The 26,956-nt window shown below is 34.4% G+C and overlaps 1 protein-coding gene across 1 annotated transcript; it reads left to right on the forward strand.

Moving 5' to 3' along the window:
* The first annotated feature begins 3,384 nt into the window (after positions 1-3,384).
* On the forward strand, positions 3,385-26,956 carry LOC128548823 (uncharacterized). Its single transcript, XM_053524322.1, has 8 exons — positions 3,385-3,451; positions 14,983-15,156; positions 15,536-15,763; positions 19,903-20,025; positions 21,249-21,515; positions 23,301-23,433; positions 25,032-26,184; positions 26,873-26,956. Exons 1-8 carry the CDS (start codon positions 3,385-3,387, stop codon positions 26,954-26,956), a joined length of 2,229 nt encoding a protein of 742 aa, XP_053380297.1.

Raw genomic sequence — 26,956 nt, forward strand, 5'->3', positions numbered from 1 at the left:
TTCTGGTTTCTGTTTTCCAGATAACTCTTAGTCCATTTTAACAAATCTTCTTTGATACCATTTAGTTGTGGTTTATAAAAGAGACACTTGTGCCAAACGCTGTCGAAGGCCTAAGAGATGTCACAAAATACAATACAAGTATAAGTTTTGGTATCTAGAGATTGAACAATTTGATGGTACATATCTAATAATTGATAGACTGTAGATTGTCTTTTCAAAAACCCGGATTGTTTAGAGTAAATACGTTGATAAGCTACCAAATGGTTATACATATGTTTGTGTAGAATTCTTTCCATACGTTTTCCTAAACAACTTAAAAAGGAAATATGATGAAAATTAAAAGTCTACTCATTATCTCCTTTCTTAAAAAGTGGCATTACAGTTGCTGATTTCCAATTTTCAGGAAAAAACATTCTGACAAAAACCTATTGAATATTGTACAAAGAGGTTTGGAAATTGTTTTGCAAATATTTTTCAAAACTTTCTGACTAATTAGGTCTTCACCGACCGCTATGTTAATATCTAAGATTTTAAAGATGCCCTGAATTTCTGATTCCTGTATTTCTATAGTAGATAAACTAGCATCTGTATAATCGGGCATATGCGATTGCACTTCATCAATGTCGTCAAGGTGTGATATTAATGCAAAGTATTAATTTAGACAATTAGCTTTTTCAGAGTCAGAGAAGTGGTACGTTTCTGTACCGTCATAATTACAAATTGAAGGGGTACCTGCAGAAAGGCATCTATCTCCATTTCGCAAAAAATGTTGGGAAAACGCATTTTTTGTAAAATTTCGTTGAAATGTGATATTTCCCAAAATTATTGCAGCTATAGATTGTACACTATTTAAACAGTCATATTACAAAGTTTCGTGTATATTGCACTATTTATATCAATTTTATATCAAAACAAACCTTGTTTTGTCGTAACAAAAATATCTTGCGTTTGTCGTTTATGTTTATGCAAACTCTAAAAAGTTATGCAACTTTGTTCCATAAGTCCGCTCTAAGTCCGTGGAGTTAGGACCATTGTTGCATTCGAACTATGATTTGCCTAAATTTATCAATGAAATATATTAATTTCACATACCTGATGACTTTTGAAACTACTGATATAGTCTGTTTACATTAGGCTTGTGATCTTTTTATTAGAAACAGTCATCAGAGCCCTGTACTCTCTGATAATTACTCGTTTTGGAGTTAGAACCAATGTTGCATACATTAAAAAGCATTTATGTTCAGTTTTAAGCAAAAGAATACGCTGGCGGTGGAGCTAATCTGATGCGGAGTGTTCTTTTTATGCAACAAATGCCCTAACTCAATTTTGACCAAATGGAGATAGGTACCTTTTTGTTTTTGCACGGACCCCTTCAATTTTCAAAGGTGGGGGGTGTGGATAATAAAATCTGTAAAAAGATCCTTTGGAAGCAAAGAATGCAACTAAGAAGAATAATAGCAGACTCGGTTTGATTGAGTCTGTTCATGAGAGGTAATGAAATGTGCAACACCTCTCATGCCCCCTATCACCGACTTAAGCGGAACTCTATTACACATATGTTGAATGGACTCCATGATCCCAAAGGACCAGAAAATATAACAACACTGAATCCAAGTACGGGGAGACTTTTACAGCCGCCACACGGCAGTTAAAGATTGCTGTTGTGATAGTTAATATAATCTCTAAAAAGATCCTTTTTAGTTTTAAGAAAACTGCGCAGAAGCTTCCAATATTGTTTTCGATTGTTTGTATTAAAATCGACAAGGCTATCCTCCAAATTAACATTTTTTTCTGACATTTTTTTTTAATTATTTACTTTATTTCTTCATTTTTATAAGTATTCCAATGGTTTGTATTTTGGGTAGAAATTGCAATAGATTTTTGTCACGTTTGCAAGAATACGCACTTAGTTTTATCGTATAGTCTGATAGTGACTGGTATACACTTTTTCATATAGTCTAATATTTTTTCAGTAAATAAAACTACACCATCATTAACGTTAATAGAGTTAAGAAATGACCAATTAGCATTTACAATTTAGTTATTTAGAGCCTGAAAATCAGCTCTACTGTATAACCATACTTTCCTTTTACTGGACATTTGACAAGAAAACGGGGCTTTGAAAAATGCGTAAAATAGAGAAAAGTGGAAACTTCACAGGTCGCTCAACACGACAAAAACGAAAATGTTGCAGGCTCGGTTTGATTGAGCCTGTTCATGGATGGTAGTGGAAATGCATGCTACCGTACACGCCCTCTAGCCCCCGGGTTGAGCAGAACTCAACATTTATACATGCTAAAAGTACAAAAAGCAATTTAGAGACATCCGCAGATGTATTCAAACGGCGATGAGCATGGAACCTTTAATGATACACGTGTTGAGGCGAGCAATTCCATTAAGAACGGCGTTTGGTCCCCAGATAAAATAAAGGGTTTGCCCCAAACGAGAAAACAATTAATCAAGAAAGGGGATTTAAGTCGCTTTATGATCACTGGTATTGTCAGGAACTGTAAAAACGTCACTGTGTAGACACAATAAACCATCAGAAACTAGAATTGGATCTGTAAGTGTAGATGAGGTCGCGGTGACCCGTGTCGGATTTGTGACTACATTATCTAGATTATATAAAAGCACGATCTGTTTCAAGTGACAATTATGCTTAAACTGGTCTTCATTTATATCTCCAACGACAATTAAGTTTTCATTCATATCTAAAGCATTGTCTAGCATTACCGCTAAATCGTTCCAAAATGCTACAGGCTTATTTGGCGGTCTGTAAACGCAGCACAGTAAAAAAGACATAATATCTAATTTAACTTCTAGCCAAATTCTAGTTTTCGGCAAGATACTATTTTTTTTCAGAAACATATATCAAAATTCCACTTGAATGTGCGGTAGGATCTCGACGATAAAAACAGATGTTATAACCTTGAATAAACAATTTTTCATTTTCAAAAATGTCAGTAAGATGTGTGACTGTAAAGCATAACTACTTATGTCGAAATCGAGGAGGTTACTTTGTATAAATATTCAATTTTATTTCTTAAAGAACTAATATTTAAGTGAAGAATAGATATACTGGGATGTTTGTTTTCACTATTTTGAGGGCCTGGATTTTGTTCAACATATCAGACATTAGTGGTTGAGTAAATAACAGAAATGCAAATTCTATGTTTAGAAAACAGTATGTTAAAATGTGGCATAATTTTTAAACGAAGTAATGCAAGATGTAAAGGAAATAATTAGCAATTCAGAGCAAAAAAAATGTACATATTTACTTTCTTGGAAAGCTTTTGAACTTTACCGTAAAATAACCCTATGGCCGCTCTATAGAGGTTTAAGTTATTACCCACTGGGTAAGATGTACAGCTGATTACTTGAGATATGCGACCAAAGACAAAGGGTAACAGTACAAGCAGACATAATAGTATTCACCGTAGACAAGACAATGGTATATGTTGGACATAAACAAAAATATACACAAGCAGGAAAACAGAAAACAAAAATAACTAGTACTAGAAACAATGGCGTAAAAACATATTCCAGTCAAGAGGAATGGTTGAGTAAAAGCTTGAAGAACATCTACTAGTGTAACTGGTTTAAAAAATGATCAAAAGTTATTGCGAGTTTGATTTATCTAGCGTGTTAATATCAACTGTTTAAAGAAAGTCATGGAGATAAATTGGCCTGTTACGATAAATATATGTGTACACAAATATCTACAAACATATATACACATTTACATATGTATTTATATACATAAAAATATGACAAAAGTTATTGTGACGTTGTATTACAAAGCATAAATTACTATCAACCATTTAGAAATAGTCACGGAGATATAACAGCCTATCAGGAGAAATATAGATACGTGTACACAAATATTTACATACATATATACACATATATATTGTCCAATTTATTTGACCTGTCAAAAATGGACCCGGCTTTCATTATATTCTGTTCGAGCCTATATAAGATTAACATGAAAGCCGGAAACATGTTCAGACAGGTCAATTAAATAGTACAATAGCTCTATTATGTATTTATATAATAAACGGCATGAGGCCAGACCTAGAAAATACAAATATAATTTATGTCCTGTCAAAGAACGACTGACTTACAAAATCTGCATCATTTATACATGCGTAAGGTATTGACTGTGTCTTAGCCTGAATAAAGCAAGCGTTAGAACGCTTTTATTATATATACCACTTAAAAAAATTATGAGAGTAAACTAGCGCATTATTGTTTCAGTTTTAATACTGAGTGTTAACTTGTTTATTTGTTTTTTTTTTTAAATATTTATAAAGATGGAAAAGATGCTAAATTCGCAAAATATATAGAACATATAAGCATGACAGAGAAAAATGTTTTTTTTTTTTTTTAAAGAAATATTTATAAACCAGGAAAAAATGCTCAAATTGCAAAATATATAGAACGTATTAACATGACGAGAAATGTGGTAATAAATAACAGATTTCTACTGTAGCACTTTCGTCGTTATAAGTATAGATGCACTTGTGATTGTAATTACATAGAATTAAGTTTGTGTTTTCTGACGAAGTATAGCCTAGTCTTTAATCTTGGCTGGTAAATCAAGAAAGTGTCAAGTTGGTCTTCGGACTGAATGCGGTGCACTTTGGACTTGTTGTCTTTCACTAAAATGTTCCCGTCGGCCGACTATACTCAAATCAAATGTCTGGTTCTGGGCCCGTATTCATAAAGAATCTTAGAATCACCTCTAAGATATTTCTTATCTTAAATTTTTAGACTTAGTTAAGAGATATTCTTAAGTTCTTATTCATAAAGCGACTTAGAAAAATCTTAGCGAGAAAAAAGTATAAGAATAATTTTTTCTTAGTTTTATTTCTATGTCTATATTTAATAAGAACTTAGGAAAGCCTGTCACAAGTTAAATTAAGCTTAATATTCTAATAAGTCTATGCAGTAAATATGCAATTCATGAAAAACTGTTAATTGCGGTCATTGGCGTACATTCTATTTTTACTTTTCTAAGATAATTCTTAAAAGTTAAGATAAATGGCTACCTGTCTTAAATTTTAAGAGAAAAATCACCTACTTAAGACAATTTCTGAGCCAAATTTTGTTCTTAGAACAATTCTTAGGCAAATGTGTTTCTAAGACACATTTTAAGCCAAAAATGAGAAAAACTTAGAAAATGTTGACTTCTAAAAAATACTTCTATCTAAGATTCTTTATGAATACGGGCCCTGATCTGGTTCTTTTCAAGCTAACATGTTATAGTCAGGACAAGAAAATATGATGTCAAATATTTCACCTCTAGATTGCCTACTAGGCCAGATCTTACATCCGACATATTGTCGTGTCAAAATTAATGTATGTGCCAAAATATTTGAATATCCATCCATTAATAAAAACTTAGGAGCTTCAGAGAAATTCAAAAAATTCAATTACTTAGCGAAGTTTACGATGTACTCATTTTGAGGTCTGTTATAAACTAATAAATGAATGAACGGGACAAGGAAGTTAAACAAACTAGATGATAACACGGGTTGTTGTACATAAAAATTGAGTAGGAATTTAAAATTACATGACTAATCCCAAGGATTATTGCTAAATCATTGATATTGACACTACCAAACAGCAGAAAAAAACTTTATCATTTTAGCTAATACTCGTGTTTGAATTGTCCTACTTCCGTTGTAAAAATACCTCTTTAGGTTTATCTGAAATAAAGCAACGCACTTGTTTGTTGGTTTTTTGTAAGATAGAAATATCTTTCACCAAACATATCTCAAATTATTATTTTTTTCAAACGTTTGATCTATTTACGTGTGAAATATTCAAAAATTAAATACTCACAATGTCATAACGGTCACTTCCCTCAAGTGGTTTTGCTTGCTCCAGAAAGAAAAGTTTATGTCACTGTGTAAGATTATACTTGTTGTTGTTTCATTTTTTAAAAAAAAAGTCATTATTTAAATACCATATAATTGTATTTTGAGAAGTTTAACGATACTTGTATAACACGGTTACTTATCGGAAAAGATCTCTTTAGTTACAATGCACTGTCCTTAGTTTTCTAGAGCAGGATTTTAATTAAAATCTCTTTTCTTGTTGTACTTGTTGTTGTTGTTGTTGTTTCGTTTTTCTTTGGTTAAATGAAACAAATATCTCATTGTTTCCCAAGGGACTAAAGTATTGACAACATCTGAAAAATGTTGTAATAAAATATGTTTTGAGATCCTTTGGAAGCATAGAATGCAACCAAGCAAAATAATACATTTGTAGCAAACTCGTCCATGAACAAGCTCAATCAAACCGAGCCTGCAACATTTTGGTTTTTGTCGATTTTGTCGTGTTGGGCAATCTGTGAAGTTTCCACTTTTCTCTATTGATTGAGTCTGTTTGTGAGACGTAAGAAATGTGCTACACCTCTCACGCCCTTTAGCGCCGGCTAAAGCGGAATTACATTATAGTGTAATGGAGTGTACTCCATGACCCCAAAGGACCAGAAATATACCACCTCGATATCGTCTCGTTTAACAGTACACGTTGGCAATACTTACCATATTACTCAAAGCAATGTGTAACTTTCATCGATTAGAGCATGTAAGGGATTCCTTAGGCTAGCAATCATTTTTTTTTCAGAATTTGTGTTCGCTTTATAGTTAATGTTTATCAATGAAACTTGAAAGATATGAAAAGACATATATTATCTACCTTTATCAACGAAATAAAGCCTTTCAGCAAAATCTCACCACACTGTTTACATTAGAACGTAGATCAAAGATTTTACCTTTAAAATGTCAATAGTTCACATAAGAAAAATAACGATTTCTTTATCTTTCCTTTTTCAGTGGTTTCAATAAATTATTTCTAGCGAATATTAACGACAACATACCAATATATATTGCTTTGTAAAATCCGATATAGAGGGAGAGCCCACTACGGAGAAAGGATAATAATATGTTTTTGGAACAGGGTTTGCTTCTGTTTTCTCTTTTTACTGTTGTTGGTAAGTTGAAACGTTAATGTATTTTTTGATGTAGAAAAGTAATAACAAAACACGTAAAAAAATGTATTTGTAAGCTGATAAACGAGATATTCTTGAAAACAGTATTGTTTTCTTACATTACTGACTATGAAAGTGTACAATTTGTGTTTTATTTCACTGATTGCCTGTCATTAACTCCAAAACTGTATTGCGTAACATAAGAGGCAAAATACGAAGTCGATAATGTGCAGCAAGCGGGACGATTTGTTCTTAACGATAATACCACGTTTATTACAACAAGAAATTACAAATATTTTACTGTTACGTCAGTGTCATTGCTATCAAATTATACCTGGCAGACTCATCATTACGACATCTGTCTAAACTTGAAGGATCATTTCTATAACAAGTTTTGCATGGAAAACAATTTCTTTAAACCTATCTATCCCGACCCTACTAAACTTATCAAAGGTCTCTACGAACAAGGAAATGGACAATTGTCTGTATCAGACACAAATAATTCGTTTGGTATAACGTCATTTAAGTTTTCTTGGATTCTTAATGGTAGTTCGTTTTTCTCCCGAAATCGTTGTTCAAGACTTCTTGAACCAGACATATTGCCACAGGTTATCAATGTCTGACGGTCAAACATACCCTGTTTATTTCAAAGCAATAGATATTTTGAAATACACTTTGATAGGACTGTTATACATATGAATAATACTGGACTAGAAAAGAGGGGCGAGAAACCACTGCTTGTACATGACGATACAGAATTGTCTCCACAGTGTTTTTGCCACTGACCGTTCCAAGGCGGTGCCCCACTGTGTTCCTTTGTTTGTTCGTTTTGTCCTCGTATGTTGGCTTTGTGCGTATGCGCGTGTATGTGTACATGTGTGTGTTTGTTTGTGGTGTGCACGTCTGCGTACTGTGGGTTTCGTTTTGGGGAGGCTGCGTTTTTGGTACGCGGCATTCCCTGTTTGATATTTGTCTTTGTTTTCATGCCCCCGAAGGGAGGCATATTAGTTTTCAACTGTCCGTCCGTTCGTTCGTTAGTTCGTTAGTCACAACGTTAACTTTTTACATGAAGGCACTTTACTCGCGAACCATTCCATCCAGGACCTTCCAACTTCACATGCTGATAGTACTTATTAAGTACACAACCCCTACTGCCTTTGTGGTCACCAGATTAAAGTTCAAGGTCACAGGGGCCAACGTTAACTTTTTGCATGAAGGCACTTTACTCGCTAACTACTGCACTCAGGATCTTCAAACTTCAAATGCTAATAGTATTTTATCAGTTCACTACCCTTACTGACTTTGGGGTCACCAGGTTAAAGGTCAAGGTCACAGAGGCAAACGTTAACTTTTTGCATGAAGGCACTTTACTTGCGAACCACTGCATCGAGGACCTTCAAACTTCACGTGGGGAAAGTACTTATTAAGTACACTACCCCTACTGACTTTTGGGTCACCAGATCAAAGGTCAAGGTCACAGGGGCCAACATTAATTTTTTGCATGAAGGCACTTTACTCGCGAACCACTTCACCCAGGCCCTTCAAGCTTTACCAGCTGAGTACACCAAACCTACTGACTTTGGGGTCACCAGGTCAAAGGCCAAGGTCACAGGGGCCAACATTAACTTTTTGCATCTTCAACCAGGACCTTCAAACTTCACACGCTGATAGTACTTATTGAGTACATCCCTACTGACTTTGGGGTGACCAGGTCAAAGGTCAAGGTGCTGCGGGGGCATTTGTCACCATTAGTGACAGCTCTTGATTATATTTGATGCACTGGGTCCATAAAGCGGACTTCGCAACATATAGGTGAATTTTGGAACATCTCATGCTGGACATGAATTAGATTCCGGCACCATCGGTATCTATACTTTAAATTATGTAAGTTTCATAAACTGACACAGATGTCTAGTCAGTGAAAATAAATGAGACTCTCAAAGCCGGATGTTTAGATATAGAAATGACGCAGCCTTTAATGAATGTTTGGTCTTTCACGTAATCGATGATCAAGTATACTAGCTTTCATTCTGGTGATACCCATCATCTTTTATCTTCCTTATTTCAATTTGTAGGGAGGTAGTTTACAGGCTTCTTATTCTTTAGAGGCAGTGTAAATAAAGTCACGCTATGTAATGAATTATTTTACCAGTTTGTTATTCTTGGGTGTAATCGCTCATTATGTATTTGGTTTCAGTTTTATTTTCTGACTAGAAAATCTTGATTTCATTTCACAAAAAAAACTGTTTGAATTATACCGATCTATTACACTATATATGTAGAATGAATTCAACAAACATTTTAGAAATTGTCTACAAGTTTTGGCAATATAGATAAAAAGTATAAAAATAGCAAAACCGTATTTCGATTTATAGTTATAGTGCTGACTTAAATTTTTTTCTTTGTGTATATAGTTTTTGTTTCATATGTTTCTTTACTTGTAATGAAATATCCTATGAAGAAGTTTTCAATAAAAAATAACTGTTTATTTTTTTATTATTATTTTTATTTGTTATCTTATAGGATCGTCAGTTAATGTTATTGTCCAGAACTATACAACTCAAAATTGGAGGACCACTTTTGTTATACATTGTATGTAAATAGTATTGTTTGGTATAACATACTGAGCAGTTTATTATATACTAAGTTTTGTTTGTATTTTTTGTTTGATAAAATTGATTAATTAGTAATCTTAGTTGAATTATTGAACTAGAACATACATGTAAAGTTAAGCGGGAAAACTTGAAAATTCGCAAGTAGGCGGAACTTTATAAAAGTGTTTTTATGTCCAAATGCTGCATGGAATAAGTTTCAATATCTTGTATTTTATGGTGTCCACGAGCATTAATTACAGCCTGACAGCACCTGAGCATGCTGTGAATTAGCCGGATGACCTTTAATTGTGGAATTCTGTTCCATTCCTCTTGTAGGACAGCATAATTTCTGCGAGGATGACTGGCTGCACAGGGCGACAAGATATGGCCCTCTGAAGCATGTCCTAGACATGACATGTTCAATTGGATTGAAGTCCGGGGATCTGGCAGGCCAGGGGAAGCGCTCGATTAGATTGTTTTACGTTCAATGTATTGGTTAGTGAGGCGTGCAGTGTGTGGACGGGAATTATCCTGCATTAGAATAAAATCTTGGGACCCACTGCACCTGCATATGGGCGTACATGTACGTCAAGAATCCCCCGACGACACCTTTCTGCTGTTAAGGTAGTTCTGCACGTTTGAATAGAAATTTTTTCTACAATGTAGAATTTGATTAAACCCCAATTTTTCAAAACTTCAGAACATACATAGAAAATGCAGCAAATAAAAAAGTTAGGGTCGTGTGCTTGATTTTTTGCTAGACTGATTTAAAAAGTTTGGACCTCGCGCAATATTTCATAATGGGAGTCTATGGGAAAATCATAACTTTCATAACATTTTCGCGATTAGAAATTTTTCTACAATGTAGATTTTGATGAAACTTCTCAGAATTGTAAATAAACATATGGCCTATAATTTCGTGAAATAAACTGTATAGGTCCATGTGCTTATTTTTGAGATATTTGACCATAATTAAAGCGAACCGTACATTTTAAGCTAATTTTAAGACATTTTTTTTATTTTTTTTAACGTATCCTTTGTTTCAATATCATATTTTGACTTGAAAAATATAGGTACAGTGTCACTGCAATAAATCTACTCGCGGTTTCGATTAATGCATAGAATGATTTTCATTTCCGTACACCGAATCCAGGCTTCATTCTACGTTTTTCCGGATAAATGACGTTACGCCATCACTTCCGGTATGTCAAACGTGCAGAACTACCTTAAGGTGCCGTTATCAACAATATGGAGGTCTGTTTTGGCATTGACACTTATTCCTCCTCATACCATGACAGAGTCTTCACAATATCGGTCGTATTCAGAGATGCAAGCAGGTGCAAAACGTTTATTTGGTCTTCTCCGCACCACTCTGGCACGTCTGTGAAATCTAGACAAAATCTAGACTCATCAGTAAATAAAACTAGGATTCGATTGCGGGGTTTCTATTGCACATGGTCACGGATCAAACGTTGACGTTCATGGCGTGGTTATTAGCCAAAGGAACACGAATGGCAGAACGTCTGGCATTCATTCCAGCATAATGCAAATGGTTTACTTATTGTTTGGGTAGATACCCGTATATTTTAATTTGTTTCATTATGCAAGCTATGTTTTAAGGAAGACTTAGTAGCGTTCTGAAAACGATTGCGCAGGGCCTAAACAACAATATATCGTATTTGTCCATGTGTTATACATCTAGAATGGTCACCACCATGTAAATGTGCTACATTTCCTTCGATTTGGAAACGATTTGACATGCATTGAACAACGCTGTCGGACACATTCGATACGCTAGCAACCTACCTCTGGGACACGCCTGCCTGCAACATACCGATCCCCCTATTCATCCCGTCAGGCGTAAGCCGCCTTTTTAGGTTTTGATTCATTATACTTAATGCTCACACAAACGCTGAATTACAAAGTTTTAACAAGAACACAGAAATTCAGAAATGTGCGCTCAGAATACATGCCGTTATAAAATTATTTTCGTGGTTAACGAAGACTCCGTGCTTCATGTGCCACCATACGGGTACAAACCAATAATTCCCTTTTTGCTATAGATCAGCATTTGCAACATTTTGAATTGAGGTTGCCCAAATTTGTTAAGAGACCGAAAATTATTAAAAATTAGATTTAAATGAAAGAATCGTTTCTATTTATAAACCAGGAATGGAATTCGAAAGGCACGTATTGCTTTAATGCCCGGTGTAAAATAATATTCGCCAGAAGTGATTGACAATGCTGTTGACGTTTGTCCCTGCTTAACACATTTAATGATGCCAAAGAATTGTTAAATATATTGCCAAACTCTGCTCAGACATACTAAAAATTAGAATACTAGTAAATTGTTTATACCACTTAAAAAGTAATCTTTTTAATGAATGCTTACATGTAAAAAACATACACAAATGATCATATATAGTTGTAAACTAGGTACAACATTCTCGGATAACAAAGAATCTTCTTTACAGTGAGAAACATTGAGCGTTACTTAGTACTGAATGTTTTAATAGATACCGACCTTTTGACATTAAAATACATCATCGTAGTCAAAAGTATTTTCAGACCTTTCTGTAGGTATTGTTCTTTGTATTCTCAGGCAAAAACATTTTTGTAAGACCCGTAGATATCTTTGCTAATTAAACTACAAATGATCTGTTTAAATGTAAATGCTTTATCTTAAAAACCCACCACAACCTAGTTACCAAATGTTCCTCCCAAAAGAATTTAATGCAAATTATTCTTACTATTCTCAAGATGACAGGTGGACAATTTAGGTCCTCCCTAAGTTAATGTGTTTTCCAACTTCATCTGCAAACTTATTCAGTCGTTCTCTTTCATTATAGTTTTATAAAAATACTGAATAATAATAATAATCTTACACTGTAGAAGTCAAGTATGGTCTAAACTCACCTTAATACATCAAATACTGTTTACAACTTCCACATTATATTTAGACATAAGATACATAATGTTGGCCTTAAAAAAGTTTCTTGTCTAACGTGGGTAGTCGACGAAAGTCCCACCTGGAAAGAATGGAACAACTTATTTCCAGCCGAGCCCACAGCAGGCGTCATATTTAACTCCCCTGCATCCAGTATAGGCTAATACTGCTGGAAACAGTACCAATTTAAGTAAATCACCAAGCACTGAACACTAGCCGGGATATCAGCTGCGACCAGAAATTGAACCCGGACCGCTGGCGTTCTAGCCAAACCTGCTAACCACTGCGCCACTGACTCCCTTATATATTTCACTGTCAATTTGTAACTAGATACATGTTATTTCATGCAAAACATGTATAATTACCATCATGGAATTACTTAAGAATACAGTTATTTGTGGAGCGTCTTTAAGAGAATTTTAACTGTAGTGTATTAGTACCATTATACAAATTCAGTGTCTTTTTACTATTTGATGGCAATTTTTAGCATACTGACCAGCAAATATATTTTACTCTTTCCTGCATAGATGTAAATGCAGGTATCAGAGTCATAAGAGGTATTTCTATAATTGCAAATTTGCTAATTTGATCATTTTTCACCTACACGCTCACTCACACATGCATGCACTCATTCTCCCACTCACTAGCCTATCAACCTGCTGTCTTATTTGTTAACTCGTCAACTCGTCACTCGTACTCACGCAATCAATCACTAACATCTGGGCACACTCCTTTCCACCATAATATTTGCCCGCTCATCCATATGCATCATGCTGACAGGAAGCGCCTCTGATGACCTTATACAATATTCTTACTATTGTAGTTGTAAGTAGATATATAGATCAATGCGGGATTTTCAAATGAATGACGTTGTCTCTAGGCGTTGACGTTATGACTGAAGATCCCGCGTTGAACGGGTGAAACCGGTTATTTATTTCTTTATTTTTATTGATTTCTAAATGTTTATAGAAATATTAAAATGTAAAGACTTGAGCATCTTTCTCCACATCTATTTTCCCATATATATATAATCATCTGTAGTTTCCTGTAAAATTGGCCGTAAAATGTCGCCCCGACTTCGTCTCAGTGTTGTTATATTTTCTGGTCCTTCGGGATCATTGATTTCAACTCATTTAGATTTGAAAATTGAATACTGCTTAAGCCGGTGGTAGGGGGCGTGGGCAGTGTTGCTTTTTCCATTACTGCTCATGAACAGACTCAATCAAACCGAGTCTGCAATTTTCACTGTTTGTATTGCTTTCGGTGCTTCCGAGGGATCTACTTTCCAGATTTTATTTACTGTTTATATTGTTTTCATTGCTTGTAAATTGATGATACAGAAATGCAATAAAATGTATCTGATGCAAACAAAGTTATTGAAAATGGTTATTATTCAGTTTTGCGTATTCACATTATCAGGTCACTGCTCTTCCTTTGTGTTTGCACGAATGACGATGACGTGGTACATGTAAAAAAACCTGTTTGGATTAAGCTTCCGCCAAGTTTTATGAATTGTCAAATCGGCCAACGTCTCTTATACAACGTCAGTGTCAAAGCTTTATTACAGCAGTGTAATACCAAATTTATCTAATGGCTTTATTTCTCGCCAATACGTCAAACATGTTAAAATGTTTTTTCCTCATCTTACAGATTATGACGATTGAGACTTGCTTTGTATAAATAAATATACGTATCATATATACAATATACATAACTAGCATTTACTGCCTGAAATTCTGTTACAGAGATTTTAGAGGAAGTATCTTAACGTTCACCACAGTATTTTGATAAAACACTGTGAAAATGGAGGTCAACAAGTAATATATCTTTCCAAGCCGATTTAAAATACTAAAACATTGTAATATTATAATAGCTTCAACATTTGAAACACAAATATTTAACAATTACATTTTGTGATCGCACAGCCCTCTCTTTTGAAAGATGATTATGATGGTGATTACAACATTTATAAGCTTTTTTACTGACAGGTTTATCTCTTATACCACAAAGTATCTATTTTCACAAGCCTAGTTTTTGTTGAAATTTATGCCCTGCATTCAAAATTTACGCACGATTTACATTCACAAACTTTAAAATGAGTATGTTATTCAAGTATTGAAATTCTTAATTTAAAATAAAGTACAGAAACAACATTAGCAATGTTAGCATTGTCCAAATTCAATGGACAGAAAGCTGCACATTTCTGTAACAATTGTGATTTTCCTGCATACAATGCAAAGGTAGAATACAAAGAAATTCCATATGCTTATATAACGTAAACAAGAAATGAATACTTTGTCATTTATTAGATAACTAATGTGCGAAATAACATTGAAATTTGGAAAGAAACACAAGTCATTGAAACAGAATATATTTTATTCGATTACTTTTAATGAATAAGAGAAATTGCGAGTAAAAGTTATATATATTTATACTTACAGCTACGGTTTGTCCTAGTTCATTCCATTTGATACACGGAAAATGTATTCAATACAACAACAATAAAATACCATGGTCTGGTGCAAGATCCAACTGTAGAGGAAAGGGAGGCGATCTCATTAGTATAACATCACAAGCTTTGTACCAAGAACTTAAAACCTACTGTGAACGTAGCAGTAAGTGATTTTTATCTTTATGCCTTTTATATACAAGCTATTTAAACTAGTTTTCTCGAATAAGCTTGTCTCAAAATTTGGGCTATCTCGAAGACATTTTCATGTCCCATCTGTATAACACGTCCGCAAAATATCATTTTAAATCGAATTTCGTTGCCTGCGAAGTAAAAAGTTAGATTCCTTTGAATTGGAGATTCCAGGTTTTATTATTATTATTATTATTCTGACGGTCAGTTCTGTCAAATATGGAGGAAATTGCCGAAACAATCGAACATAAAGAGTCATTGTCTTTAAATCAGACTGAACTAAAATAAGAATAGATATCTTTTATTAATAGTTCCATATACTTCTTTTGTATCCTAATATTTCCATTTTGAAGACAGATTGTCGGATCGTGTATTATGGGTTGGTGCTGAGGAAAAAGGCACTGGCACCTTCCAATGGCTGAATGGTAAGTCATGCTGCGGGGATTGGTGGGCTCCGAACGAACCTAACGGTCATGGTAGAGAACGGTGTGTTCATTATGTTGACAGAAGTGATGGCAAAGGTGCTGCTTTAAGCGATGGAAACTGCGGTGTGTCGTGGGCGTTTGTTTGCGAATCACCAGGTATAAATTCATCATATCATTCAAGTTTAGACTTTAAGCAAACGCTGTTGAAGCTAATAAACAGGAAGTCTACCCATTTTGACTTTCGATTATTAAGATGAAGCTATTATTTCCAATTTCACAGTCATAAAAATCATTATGGACTATATAAATGTCAATAAATAGATTTCAGTCACAAATCTGCATATAGCTGTTTCAGACAGTTTTCTGTAACCTTTAAAAAGCAACAATATATATAGATATAAATATATTAAATAATTGTCCGTTGATTGCAGCTAGCTTTTACAAATTTTAAAAACTTTTTCCAACTAAATTAAACGAAAACGTATGATTAATATCTTAGACATTAATTTGCTGTTCTCGAAAACGCTCGAAGACTTTTGAAATTATGCATGCATGTTCAGTTACACCGGTCTCATCAAGCATTGAAATAATTGCAGCGATTTTAAAGCATAAGTTAAATATGTCTGTTTGAATGTCTCATCTTTATTGTTAACAGTACCAACAATTTATTCCCTGTGTCACAAATTTTCCACTGAGAAAAAAAACAACATTTTCTTGCTGATCTGTCTGGTTTCTGTATTAGTCGATATTTTTGTTATAAATATACGAGCATTTCGTTGGGTGTATGTGTGGATTGACATATTCAGTTTAAGAGTAACTGTTTATATGGTAACATGGCTCTGTCGAATTAACACAATAGAGTTAACCGAGATATTTCCTTCCTTAACTACTTACAAGGTAGAATGTTGTTTCTTGCAAATCCTAATTTACAAATAATAAAAGAAATAAAAATACTTCTTTAAAATACTTTTCTAACAGATGCGCATTTTAACTAAGCGCGGAAAAGTTACGTCATTTAAAGACACTTCAAAGTCAGATTAAGCTAAATGCTGCCATATGCTTACAAAAAGTAAAGGATAGAATAGAAGTTAAGGTATATCAAATACAACATTCAAAAATAGTACGATTTTATCATAAAAGTTAATTTGAGAATACATGCACATTAAATACCGAAAATAGCCAATTCAATATGGAAATCATTGCAATGTGTCATAAAGGGAGTATTCTTGCCAGATTTAAGGTCAGTGTTGGGTCATTCGAAAGGCATTAAAATAGTATCATTTTTATTTCTCACAATTATAAATATTTTGGAACAGGGAAGCTGTTTTGTTCATCGGGATGTAGTGTAGAAAATGTATTCCAAATATGTTTCTTCAAATGTTGGCTTATGGAAAACATGTGGGTTGAGCATAGCCTTCTAAAGTGCATAGCAACATAGCATTAAGTTCCGATTAAGTGTTATCAGCTATTGTTATTATGTCTATTACGATATTTTGAAATATAGGAACAATACAAAGTTCTATCAATATTTCTAATGTTCATTCTTTTCGTAGGACATTATATCAATTTATTTACCATATAAATGCAAATTAACCTTAAGCCTGCTGGTGGCAAGTGATTCTGCCTATGCGACCAGTGCTGACCAATATCAACCTGCACTTACCCCGGCACAAATATAAAGCAATCTAAACGTCAAATTATTGCGACTTATGTGGGGTGGTAATTTGAGGAGTGGGTAAATGTCCTTTTGGGAGAGGGGTAAATTTCCTGAAGAAAATCTGAACAGGTCCGGGATGGATATTGTAAAAGCCCAATGTTACCAAACCACTGATACTCAGTAATAACACTGGTTTGCAAACCTCCGGCCTACAATGGTAAGGTACTGGTTATCGAACGATCTTGGGTATGTATCACAAACAATGGTTTGTCAGCTTACTCACTGAGTCACTGTTTGTTACTCAGCCGATTTAAAAATAGAATCGTCTTTATTAACTCATTAACACGTAAAATTAACTTAAAACTGTAGCATGAAAGTTCAAGTTCAGTTTTTTTTTCTATTTACTTCGCGAACGCAGATATATTCTTCCCTGCATAAGAAGAAGATTTTGGAAAATTGGGATACTGCAATTTTCGTTTCGTACGTTCCGGTTTTACTTCATACCGGGCTGATTATAGAGAGATATTTGGTTTCAGAGATAGTTAAACTCTCGCTTACCTGGTGTCAGAGATAAGAGAAACTCTCGCGTACATTTTTCTAGTAGTGAGTAGTGAATTTCACGCTTACTCGATTTCTGAGATTGAGAAACTCACGCTTACTTGGTTTCAAAGAGAAACCTGTGCTTATTTGGTTTCAGAGATAGGGAGGTTCACATAATATTCAAGTGAGGTAGCACTGTATATTAGACATCTTGCTACATAGCTGAAAAATATTTAAAAAAGATCTTATAACCGAACACGCATGGACGCATGCACTTCTGATAAGAAAAGGAGATTTCATCATATTTCCAACGACAGAGGAGGACACCAAAAGGGTAGTCAAAACCAGATTGCGTCGCCATTTATAGCTGCAAAATGGCACCATCAATTATAGCTGCAAAGGCAGTACCAATTGAAGTCGAAAAATGGCTTCACAAATTATAATCGTGAAATAGCGCCATTGATTATAGTTGAAAAGGCGCCACCAATTGTAATAGCATTGTACGAACACCTGGAATGTAAAGTCCTGGCGTATTCGGTACAGAAGTTACTTCACGATGATATGAAAAAGAGAACTAAAGACAGCTAGGCTGATTTCAAAATTTTACATTTCATTTTTAGTTTTGTTTCCTGTGATATTAAAGTATCCCTTAATGTGGTAAGGTAACTGTTAAATTGATCAATGAAAACATATGTCAAATACGTATATTGTAATGTTCATGTATTTAGGGCGGACTGAGACAATTTTATGTCCGAGACGTTAACTACTTTTAGTCCATTTCCTTTTGTAATTATAAATTGTAAAGATATATCGAATATATTACACACACGAAAACAAAAATGAAACCTTAACTGAGACAAAGGAGAAAATTTATACTTTCAGAATGTCCAGAAATTTCACATTGTGTACACTGCACCAACATTTATGATACAGTTTGTGACAAATGCGAGGATGACAAAGTTTTCTACAAAAAAACAAATTCAAACACATTGTGTGAACGTATGTATTGGACTAAATCAATAAACATAAAACATAGTACCTTATATAATAAAACTAAGACAAGATGAATATGTGACAAATCAGATGAAAGTGCCAAAAGAATAGAATGTATGAATGTACTCTGTCTGATTTCAGTTATAGACTTCTAAAAGTTTACATAATTCTGTAGACTCTACAGTTCTAATATAAGCATTGTCCGCATAACCGCTCATACATTTTTCAAAAACAATGGCTCAAATATTAAAAATATATCATTGGTTAGTATACTTGTGAACATCATCGTGACGTTAGTGTACGATGATTGGTTTAGGAGTCATGGGCCTTTTTAATGATATAAAATGTTATATACTGCCCAGTACTAATATAAGCCTTTTTCGAATAACTCTTCTTGTTGTTATCAACAAATCTTGCCCAGACAAGCATCTTTAATAATGAATTTGCATATGTTGTCACAGTATACATGTAAATTGTCCGGTTTTGTGGTTTTGTCATGTTATTAATATAATATAAATATACTTCTGTATAACCCAGTATAATCACCCCTCTCGTAATAAATGAACCCTTTCCTCTCTAATAAAAAGCTGCAATCTTAATTTATATCTATGTGTTTACTTAACATAAATTATAACAATACTGTGATTCCGAAAGCAGAGGCAATATTTTGCAAAATGCAAATGCAGCTAGAGAATGGAATTTCAATGTTTTACATTACTAACAGTATCATTGAGTTAAAACAGCTTACTCTAAGATATTGATTTATCTCCTCTTTTTACACTTGTTTTTATATTCAGTGACATTTTCTGTTAATAATTAAAATCTTATTAAGCTGGATATGCCAGAAAAGTAACTCTCTTTAAATGAGTTAAAGCCATGTTCATAATGTACAGGCATCACACTATTTCACAAATGTTGTGTAATGTAAAAAAAAAATTTCCTTCTATACAAAGTACATGTTGAATGTAAATAATTATGATGAAATGATTGCAAAATACCTTATAATGTTACAAATCAATACGTCGTAATAAACATAGAGCATGATAAGTAGGCGTGTTTCCGTCTTCAATGCATCAAAATTGTCTTCTCTTTAATTCATATTTAGGAATGTGTTCATTTGATCATCATGCATGTTGGCCGGGAACCTGTTCTGATGAACTAACATCAAGCTGTGCATGTGCACCAGGATTCCAGCGTGTAAAAGATTCAAGTCAGACAGTGTGTCAACGTAAGTTTATCTATAATTGTATAGCTTCAAAAACTCGTGATATCTTAAAAAAATAGATATATGAATATTTGATATGCTCCAAGCTGTATTGTTGTAAGTTTGTAAGAAGAATAATTTGTTAAAAGACTGTTACTTATGAGTAAAAATATATTCATTTGTCAGGTAGAATGGGCATTTTAACGGCATTGTTTAAAACATTTAGTTTTCATTGGGCAGAATTGATCTTTGAACTTATAGCAGCAAATTATCAACAGCTGTAGACGTGTTCATCCGTCAGAGGCTACTGTTTGTTTCTTACTTCATTTGACGGTCACACGATTAATTACTTACCATCGAAAGTACTTTCAGTGGACTCAGTCAATCAATTCATCGCACCGATACCTTCAGGATATAACGCAACTAAGTAGATTAGATTCGGTTTAATTTAGCCTGTTCTTGAGAAGTAATGAAACGTGCAAATGGAACATCTAATGTGCTCCATGTCATAAATGACCTGAACTAACAAAAACACTGGGTCTCAATACGGTTCGACATTTTATGGCACAGCACTTTCAACAACACCTGATAAAGACGAATTACTAAATGATTACAGTTGTGTTATACACCAGAATGGTTTAGTCAAGAGAATCAAGATTTATGACGTTGATCAGGGTCCGTTCTATACGGAATGTGTGTGTGTCCGGTTTAACGTCATTAATTAGTTTAACGTCATTTTTCAAAAAAATTTCAGTCATATAAACGACGGTGTCTACTTGTAGCAGTGAGTTTTATAGTGCTGCCTCACTGGAATATCACGCTGTAGACACGTGGCATGATACCCCACCCAGTCACATACTGACACCGGGCTGACGCCAAGCGAGCGAGGAACTACTAGTGGTATGACGCGGCCGGGGATCGAACCCACTACCTCCCGCACTCGAAGCGGACGCTTTACCACTAGGCTATCGATGGGGTGTATACGGAATAGTTTGAGGTAATGGCGTTTTGAGAAGAAATGTCTTTACTTACGAAATAATGCACAGAACCATGTTTTGTTACATATCGAAATAATACGAACTGGTTATACGCCTGCGGAATAATTTCACGACGGCTCAGACTAAGTGAAACACACATGCGGCGTTTAACCGATAACGTATGTTTTGTTTCACAAGTGTTGTGAGCAGAATTCCAACATATGTTCTGAAAATGGAAAGTAAAACAGTACATATATATTTACCTTCCAGTGAAAGACGCTTCCGCTCCATCTATTAATACGTGTCAAACAGTAATTGGTGGAGCAAACGGCGAGGCTAAACGAACTGCGCCTGGAAAATGTCAGGAGCTGAACGACTTCTTTGGAAATTTTCAACCAACCTCTGTTGGTTTTTATATGCAGTCAGATTTTATTTTAGACGTCACCAAATACAGCAGTAGCAGACCTAAGTTTATCAAGGAAGAGAAGTTCGGAATTACAGATACCACATTATATATTAAACGAGTTCAAATAGATGGTAATATAAAACGGTTGTTTTGTACTCATTTTTAATAGTGATGACTAAACTATTAAAAAACAGATTTACGTTAATTTGAAACTTAAATAATACTTTCAGTAGTTAGATATTGAAATAAAAAGTAAATATAAACTGTGCATTTTAAGAACTTTTTATCTGTAAAAACCTTTTTTAATCAATATTATAATAATAAGTTACGCTATTGAAATGTGATGCAAAATAGAAAGACTTTAGCTGTATTGTATAGCATTCACGTGACAATATCTAATTAAAAATACTGGTTTATAATTTTCGATTTCTAATATCAATTGCTGTCTGTTTAGAATATTGAAATATTAATGTTCATTTTGAGTCATGTCTCATTAATCGTCTTCATATCAGTCTATATTCTACGCTGGCTAAACAGTTTGTGACTGAAAACAATCGGTGACTTTTGTAACTCATTTTAGTAATGTAACAAAATTTATCACCCGCGTTATGATTTGCAAAAGTGATTTTCTTTTCCATCTTTTGAATCTGTTCAACCCTAATTTGAAAGACATAAACATTTTATAGGCTCATTGTGATTAGTAACATATTTTGGTCGCGCAAAGATATCTTTTTGCGATTACACTAGCTACGAAATACGAGTGTTTAGAAATATATTTGTAATTATTTCAACGCAGACAATTTTAAAATAACTAATGAAATTATTGCACTCGGTATTGATATACTGTTACAAGATCAATGCCATATCTTTCTTCGTCTGAAATTACTGCACTCGGTATTGATATACAGCTACTAGATCAATGCCATATCTTTCCTCCATTTGAACTATTGCAATCGGTATTGATATACTGCTACTAGATCAATGCCACATCTTTCCTCCTTTTAAATTACTGCACTCGGTATTGATATACTGCTACGAAATCAATGCCATATCTTTCCTCGTCAGAAATTATTGCACTCGGTATTGATATACGGCTACTAGATCAATGCCATATCTTTCCTCGTCAGAAATTATTGCACTCGGTATTGATATACGGCTACTAGATCAATGCCAATTTTTCCTCGTCAGAAATATTTGCACTTGGTATTGATATACTGCTACTAGATCAATGCCATATCTTTCCTCGTCAGAAATTATTGCACTCGGTATTGATATACGGCTACTAGATCAATGCCATATATTTCCTCCTTTTAAATTATTGCACTCGGTATTGATATACTGCTACTAGATCAATGCCATATCTTTCCTCGTCAGAAATTATTGCACTCGGTATTGATATACTGCTACGAGATCAATGCCATATCTTTCCTTGTCAGAAATTATTGCACTCGGTATTGATATACGGCTACTAGATCAATGCCATATCTTTCCTCCTTTTAAATTATTGCACTCGGTATTGATATACTGCTACTAGATCAATGCCATATCTTTCCTCCTTTTAAATTATTGCACTCGGTATTGATATACTGCTACTAGATCAATGCCATATCTTTCCTCGTCTTACATTTTGTTTCCTTGCCGCAACACACGTTACAATTAAGCTGGAAGTCTTTAACGGCTATGGAAATGACACTTAAAGCAAACAGTACGCGAGTTTTGGTATTGAAAAAGATATCCTGGAAGTGAGAGATATAGTTAAGTAAATATTAATATAAGATATTACTTGCAGCGATGTACAAAAAAGTCACAGTAGACTATAATATATAATTAGAAAAAGGTAAGCATTAAACTTTTCTTTTATTTTTGAATTTTCTGCTTTAAAGACATTTCTTTCATCTTTTTTAATGAATACACAGGTACACAACAAACACTTGGTACATTCAAGCAAAAGATTGCCACAAGTCAAAGTACAAATGTCAAAACCACAGTAGCTCATAAGAACAACTACACATTGTCTCAACCTAACTACAAGCTCACAAACGGAGATAGGTAACTAACTTCTCCTTTCCCTCTATAAGTACGCAATGACACAGGGAGTAATGAGAGATATGTAACTGAAACAGTCTGTCTCAAGTTGAGATTGGAAAATAAAATATTACCTCTAGCACATCCTAAATACATTTTGACAAATCCGGAAAGTAAGTAATCATATATGGTCTCACCAAAAATACAACCCGACAAACGGCAAAAAGTAACCATATAAAGCGGCATACCTCATCCTAAATGAACGCCGACAAACCAAAAGTCTCGCTTTAAATACATGCTGGTCAAAGGTGTCTCGTGCCGACAAAGTATGGTAAATAGATTTATGCTAAATGACGCTGGGAAAATTTTAAGACTCGCTTTAAGTATAAGCTGTTTCGTTCTTTCAAACGATGGCAGACAGTTTCATCCTAAATGATCTCTGGCACATCGTAAGTCTTGCAAGCGGGCAAATGCTATCTTGTGCCGTCAAACGATGGCGAGTAGTTTCATCTTAAAGTGATGCGGAACAATTGAGACGGGTAAGACATTGATAGACAAAGTATTGATCAAACGTACATTATTATTAATGAAAAAAAATCGATATACCTGAAATTTTAAAAAAGTGGTCGAAACACGTTCGGTGAACAAGTATGACATGTTAAGGTAGTGGGCCTGTACCGACAATCAATGATTTCAGTCCAATTTCGTTTTCTTCATGTGTGATTTCGGTATTCTCTGGTTATTTTCAAGAAGTCACTGCTCGTATGAAATACATTTATGACCAGAGAATGAGGAAATGAGAGACAAAAAATCGATATCAGACCGAAAAATAACATACCCGGTTACTTGCTATACGCTTTGTGTGTATATGGGGCGCTTATTACAGCTAATATAAGTTACGTTAACAATGCTATACGCTAAGTACCATTACATTAAAAAATTTAAGAGCGGAACGAACCTTATTCTGACTATGAGCGATACTATCAATATCAGTTGATACATAGAATCAAAGGGGTAAATAGCTTAACTTACAATTTGTACAGAAAGCCTTGTATGGTGTTCATTTCTAATATGCTTTTTATCATTTGCATTCTTTCCATGGAGATATTTACATACATTAGTGACATTTTATGATAATTTGGACCATTCAAACCCTGTTACGTAGTTATGATAATTTAAAGAATTGAAATATTTCAAGAATTAGTAATTTTTTTCCAAATTATCTGTTGATTACGTGTACAGTTCAAGACCAGTCTGGTTGAACTATTTTATACCAGACTTAAACGTTATCTATATTTCCTATTAACGCTACGCATAGGCAGTATCGACTACTTTAATAAGATTGTGTTCAAGACATGATATGTTGATGACATGTAACATTGAAAACATGTAGTGTTGCATACTTAAGACATTATAACAATGATTTGAATTGCAACACTAACCTTAAATATTGTTGCTTTAAACTTTCAGTCAAAATTTGCGATGTTTTATTATCTCATTACAAAAGATCCTCTGACTATTATCAATACTCAAGGTTGGAATTATAGCATTTGTTTTAATATCAGATCAAGGCGGATTAAAAAATCTTTAAGGTTTGTAACCTGCTGGCTATTGTTTCAAAGGTTGTGTGTTCAGTTTGAGGCCCGTGGTGGAGGATACGTAAAGAGAAATGACTTCCGTACTCAAACAGTGAAAACCCCGTTACCGTACCAGAAGACTTCAACAACGGAAACAGTTTGCTACCGATATGATGATGCCAAACCTCAACACTGTCTGGTGACCAGAACGTGTTCTTTTGGAGAAAAAGAGCCTATTCAGATATCACATAGAGTTACAAGAACATCAATAATACCTGTATCATTTTCTGGTTGGAAAGATCCCATACCAGTTGGAGGAAACACTTCACACGCATCCGACATAGAATCGTGCGAAATTACTGTAAACGAAGTGAACAACGGCATAGTCGATTCAAGGAAAGTTTTCAGCCGTAAAATGAACCACACCCAAACTACTTTAATATTAAACCTGACGTCAGACTCACCGAGGCTCTACTCAGTCAATTTAGAAGTGAAAGATGTTGCGGACAATGTTCGACAGGCTCGTCGTTTTGTTCTATACGACAGTACTACCAACATTACATCAAGGTCAGATAAACCATTTACCGTATCATCCGCATCCATGGCTTCACATTACACGTGGCAGACACATCATAACGACATCTGTCTTAACTGGAAGGATCATTTTTATAACCAGTTTTACATGGATAATTTACTTCTTGGAAAAATAAATCCTGCCGCTCATGGACTCATTACGGGAATATATGAACAGCAGACAGGTCTCTTATCGGTTAGTGGTACCTCAAACGTGCATGGTATCGTACAATTCAAATTTTCATGGAGCTTAGATGGGGTTTTATCTCCTGTCATTGTGGTACCAAAGTTGTTTGATCAGTCGTACTGCCATTCACTTCATCTGAAAGATGGTCAGACATACATCCTCAATATTGAGGCGATTGATATTGTTAACAACACTCTTTCCGAAAACAGGACAGTCTTTATCGACAGATCTGTTCCGCATATAAACAATATTTGGCTGATGAAAAACGGAATAAAACGCCTCTACATACATGATGACATCGATCTGTCCGCAATGAATATGACCTTTGAGGCTTTGGATCCACACAGTGGTCTGTTAAATATTGAGTGGACATTCAAAACTATGGACACTGGACATGAATTAGGTTCCGGTGTAACTGGCATTGCATTGCTGGAGAAGGTAATCACATGTTTCATCTAATCATATAATCAGGAATTAGGTTGTGAATTGTTACCCGGTATTTTATAATTTTTTATCAGCAAAACTAATACTCTGTAAGTAATGAAGGTTATTTTAAAGGGTGCAAAGCTAATGTGTTGCTTAATAAGAAGTGTTATACATCAAAATCTTAATCGTCGTATAATGCTAGATCAGGTTTATTAATTATAATTATTATAACACGACCGATATGTTTTATCACATAAAAATGAAACTGAGTGTTATTTAGCAACACATTTACTGTTTGTATTTTACATTTTTTACATCATAGCGTTAAACTTCATGGCTTTGAATGAGATATGTTCATCACCCTTTCTATGTTTCAATTGTAACCAGTTTTGTCACAGCGTGTATTTCTTCTTTTAAATGTTTTTAAAGTATATAAAATTGTTAAATTCTGAAATTAATGAAAATAAACTGTCCATTTCATAAGGGAAGCGTTGGTCTAGCGGATAAGGTGTCGGCCGCTCAATCCAGGGATCGTGGGTTCGAGCCCCACCGGGGTCACGACCATGACTTCTCATATGACACCAGTACTTGTTTTTATAGGAAGCGGACTCGAGAGTGGTTTCAATAAGCTTGAAGTTTTCATCACAATCGAGCTAAAACAAATTAGTATCAACTAAACTAAACTGTCCACTTTTTACAGGAACACTGTCCAAAGAATCCTAGCGACAGTTGCTATTGCCCGAATGTGGGTAAATGTGAAATTTTCAATACAGCATTCCGTTAA

Source organism: Mercenaria mercenaria, chromosome 15 (assembly GCF_021730395.1).
Source record: "Mercenaria mercenaria strain notata chromosome 15, MADL_Memer_1, whole genome shotgun sequence".
NCBI classification, from domain to species: domain Eukaryota; kingdom Metazoa; phylum Mollusca; class Bivalvia; order Venerida; family Veneridae; genus Mercenaria; species Mercenaria mercenaria.

Bases quoted from the DNA above. Each gene is read 5' to 3' on its own strand.
- LOC128548823 (XM_053524322.1), top strand. From the start codon at position 3,385: ATGCGACCAAAGACAAAGGGTAACAGTACAAGCAGACATAATAGTATT. The intron at 20,026-21,248 runs GTAAGTTTATCT...TTTACCTTCCAG, and splicing joins AAGTCAGACAGTGTGTCAAC to TGAAAGACGCTTCCGCTCCA. The intron at 21,516-23,300 runs GTAATATAAAAC...ATGAATACACAG, and splicing joins TAAACGAGTTCAAATAGATG to GTACACAACAAACACTTGGT.